Here is a 2825-nt window from a genome sequence, read left to right on the forward strand (position 1 = left end):
ACAACATCTGTTTTTCCTGAGGAGCCCTCTAGTAAAGTGTTTTAATGTGTTTTTTTCCCCACTGTGATTATTTTGAAAACCAGAAACCTTTGAATTATTGCTGCATGTGCTACTGATTGTGTTTCTTAAAATGAAGATTATGTCCTTGTCTCCTGCAAATGGCTTGTCCTTGTTATGGCATTGTGGCACAACCTTAATTATTTCATCAGTAACATAATTCCATAAATCCCCTGTAATTCCAGCAAACTGCCTTGGTTGCCTCTAGATGTCAGGTGGATCACAGGGCTGTAAATTCCTACAGTTCTCATGAATATGTTCTTGAACTCAGGAAGTGAGGATGGTCTTGGTTCCCCCGGTTTTCTCAGGCTAATCCTACCACGCAGTGTGGAATTCCTTAAGGAAGAACCGGCAGAAATAGTAACAGAACAGTCACGGCCACCTTGTCACCCCCAGATCCTTCTCTGCACAGCTCTGTGCAGCAGGTCAGGTCAGCCCAGCACAGGGAGGAGCCACAGAAACACAGAATCTCCCATGTCTGTGTCAGACACCCTCTCAGAGCAGCTGTGGCAGCACTGACAACCCTCATGTCCTCCCTGTGGATTTTCCCAGCTGCCCAGGGCTCCCAGGCTCTCCTTCCAATAGTTTCAGTCCCTCACCTTCCCCTCCAGGATTAAGCTGCCTTCCCAAAGCCAAGCCAGCTCTCAAGGCCACAAGCTCTTTCAAATCTATGTCAAATAACAGCTCTGTTAATGATTTACTGGGTTTCTCTCCACTCTGAGAAGCCACCCACACTTTTTATGACATTTCCTTCTGGCTGTAGTTTATACCTTCGGAACTGTAATTTCTCCACACCGTGTTTCAGTGCCTCTGTTCAGGGCAGGTTAAACTGTGTCACAATTCTCTCTTCTAAAGAGATAACCAACAAAAGCCTTTGGAAAGGCAAAGCCGTTAACCGTGAAATTCCACTTGGAAATCCAAGAATGATGAAATTCAAGCGAGTGGAGGTGGGGCAACTAAAAACCATATCTGTAAAGGTTTTTCTCCAGGGTGAGAAGCTTCCTGTGTGATTTTGTGTTAATGGCTGTGAGGAGAAGAAAGCACTGGGTAACATTAACTAAATAAACTAAAATGTTTTCATTTTTGTTCATGATTAGAGTAAGAATGTACAAACCACAGGATAATCAGTGGTAAAACCCACTCTCACTCCCAAGCTCAGCCACACAATTAACATCTGTGCTGTGCACTCTAATCAAGGCAAAGCCTAAATCATCCCTGCCAGAAGACTGTGGAGCTTCTCTAAGAGAATGGCAATATTGTGTATATATTGTGGATATCGGGCAAGCAAGATTTCTTGACTGAAAATTAATCTTTCCCCGTGAAACTGGGGTCTTTTGAATTAAGAAAAAAAAACTAAAAGAAAGCATTTTGCCTGGAAAAGCAACGAGGAAGGAAGGAGGTCAGTTTATTTTAGATATACAGGAAGTCTGATTCCTCAAAGACATCCTCTCCCTGGGTGGGAAAATCGAAATGCTCCTTATTTTTTAGGGGGGAAAAGATACTTTATTGGAGAAATCTCCTCAAAAGAGATTTCAGGTTGCCAACACACAACGGCGAACCCACTCTGCTTTTCTGTCTGCAAGTGCTACGGCTCTGACTGTCAGCGGGGCTCAGTTCGAGAGGGACCTGCAGCTTTTCCCTCGGGGTGCCCAGAGCAGGCAGCAGTGGGGACAGGGCAGCAGAGCCTTACTGTGGTCCAAGGGCCTGAAGCGGAGGGTGACCCAGGGCGAGTGCTGCCGGCCCAGCTCGGCGCGCACCTGCAGCTGGTAGTGGCCGTAGGCGGGCAGCGAGGACACGTCACACCGCGTGGCGCTCAGCCCGCTCCACACCGTGTCGTACGCCTCTCCCGGGAAATGCACGCTGCAGGGAGGAGAAAACAACGGCATTACAGGCTGGCCTCCCCCTCAGCACCTCTCTTGATACAACCAGTCCGGACTCATGAATGCGAAAATACAGACCCGGGTGCGAGAACCGCACGAAGGATTTTACATCCTCTATAAATCTGTGATGGAGTAGAGGTTAACACTGTGATTCAGTGAATAGGTGCCCCTTTCCTGGCAGCGGTTACAGCACTCGATTCACCACACAGGAGTGATCAGAGGAGTCTGCAAGCATTCAGCCGAGTCACTGTGCAAGGCACTGCTGCCCAGCCGGGACTCGTTCAGAGCTGTCTCTGAGATGTGCAGATACGGAGAAGCCAGAGAAAACAGAGCCTGACAAGTGACCAGGAACTGTTTAGAGAACAGAATCACAGAAGGTTTGGGTTGGGAGGGACCTTAAAGCTCAGCCAGCCCCACCCCTGCCATGGGCAGGGACACCTCCCACCAGCCCAGGCTGCTCCAAGCCCCGTCCAACCTGGCCTTGATGAACATATTATATGGTATTTAATACATGATATTCTTGCTGGTTTGCATCAAAAGCCCACCTAGGGAGGAAGTGATCAAAAGATAATGGCCACCAAAACTCAGAAAAACTTTCTTTAAGCTAAGCATGAACAGAAGGCTCCAGGGAGACCTGAGAGCCCCTCCCAGTGTCCAAAGGGGCTCCAGGAGAGCTGGAGAGGGACTGGGGACAAGGGCTGGAGGGACAGGACACAGGGAATGGCTTCCCACTGCCAGAGGGCAGGGAGAGATGGGAGATTGGGAAGGAATTGCTGGCTGGGAGGGTGGGCAGGCCCTGGCACAGGTTGGGCAGAGAAGCTGTGGCTGCCCCTGGATCCCTGGAAGTGTCCCAGGCCAGGTTGGACGGGGCTTGGAGCACCCTGGGCT

At 49.5% G+C, this 2825-nt stretch overlaps 1 protein-coding gene across 1 annotated transcript in view; it reads right to left on the bottom strand.

Annotated features, from left to right (window-relative positions):
- LOC114071603 (interleukin-10 receptor subunit beta-like) overlaps nucleotides 1–2825 on the bottom strand; it is a 12311-nt gene that overhangs the window by 6383 nt on the left and 3103 nt on the right. The window contains exon 2 of the mRNA XM_027909450.1: nucleotides 1748–1917. Within this exon, the coding sequence (XP_027765251.1) occupies nucleotides 1748–1917 (170 nt within the window). The remainder of the gene's footprint in view (nucleotides 1–1747; nucleotides 1918–2825) is intronic.

Source organism: Empidonax traillii, unplaced genomic scaffold (assembly GCF_003031625.1).
Source record: "Empidonax traillii isolate 1590-97213 ecotype Southwest subspecies unplaced genomic scaffold, ASM303162v1 scaffold2139:size67343, whole genome shotgun sequence".
NCBI lineage: Eukaryota > Metazoa > Chordata > Aves > Passeriformes > Tyrannidae > Empidonax > Empidonax traillii.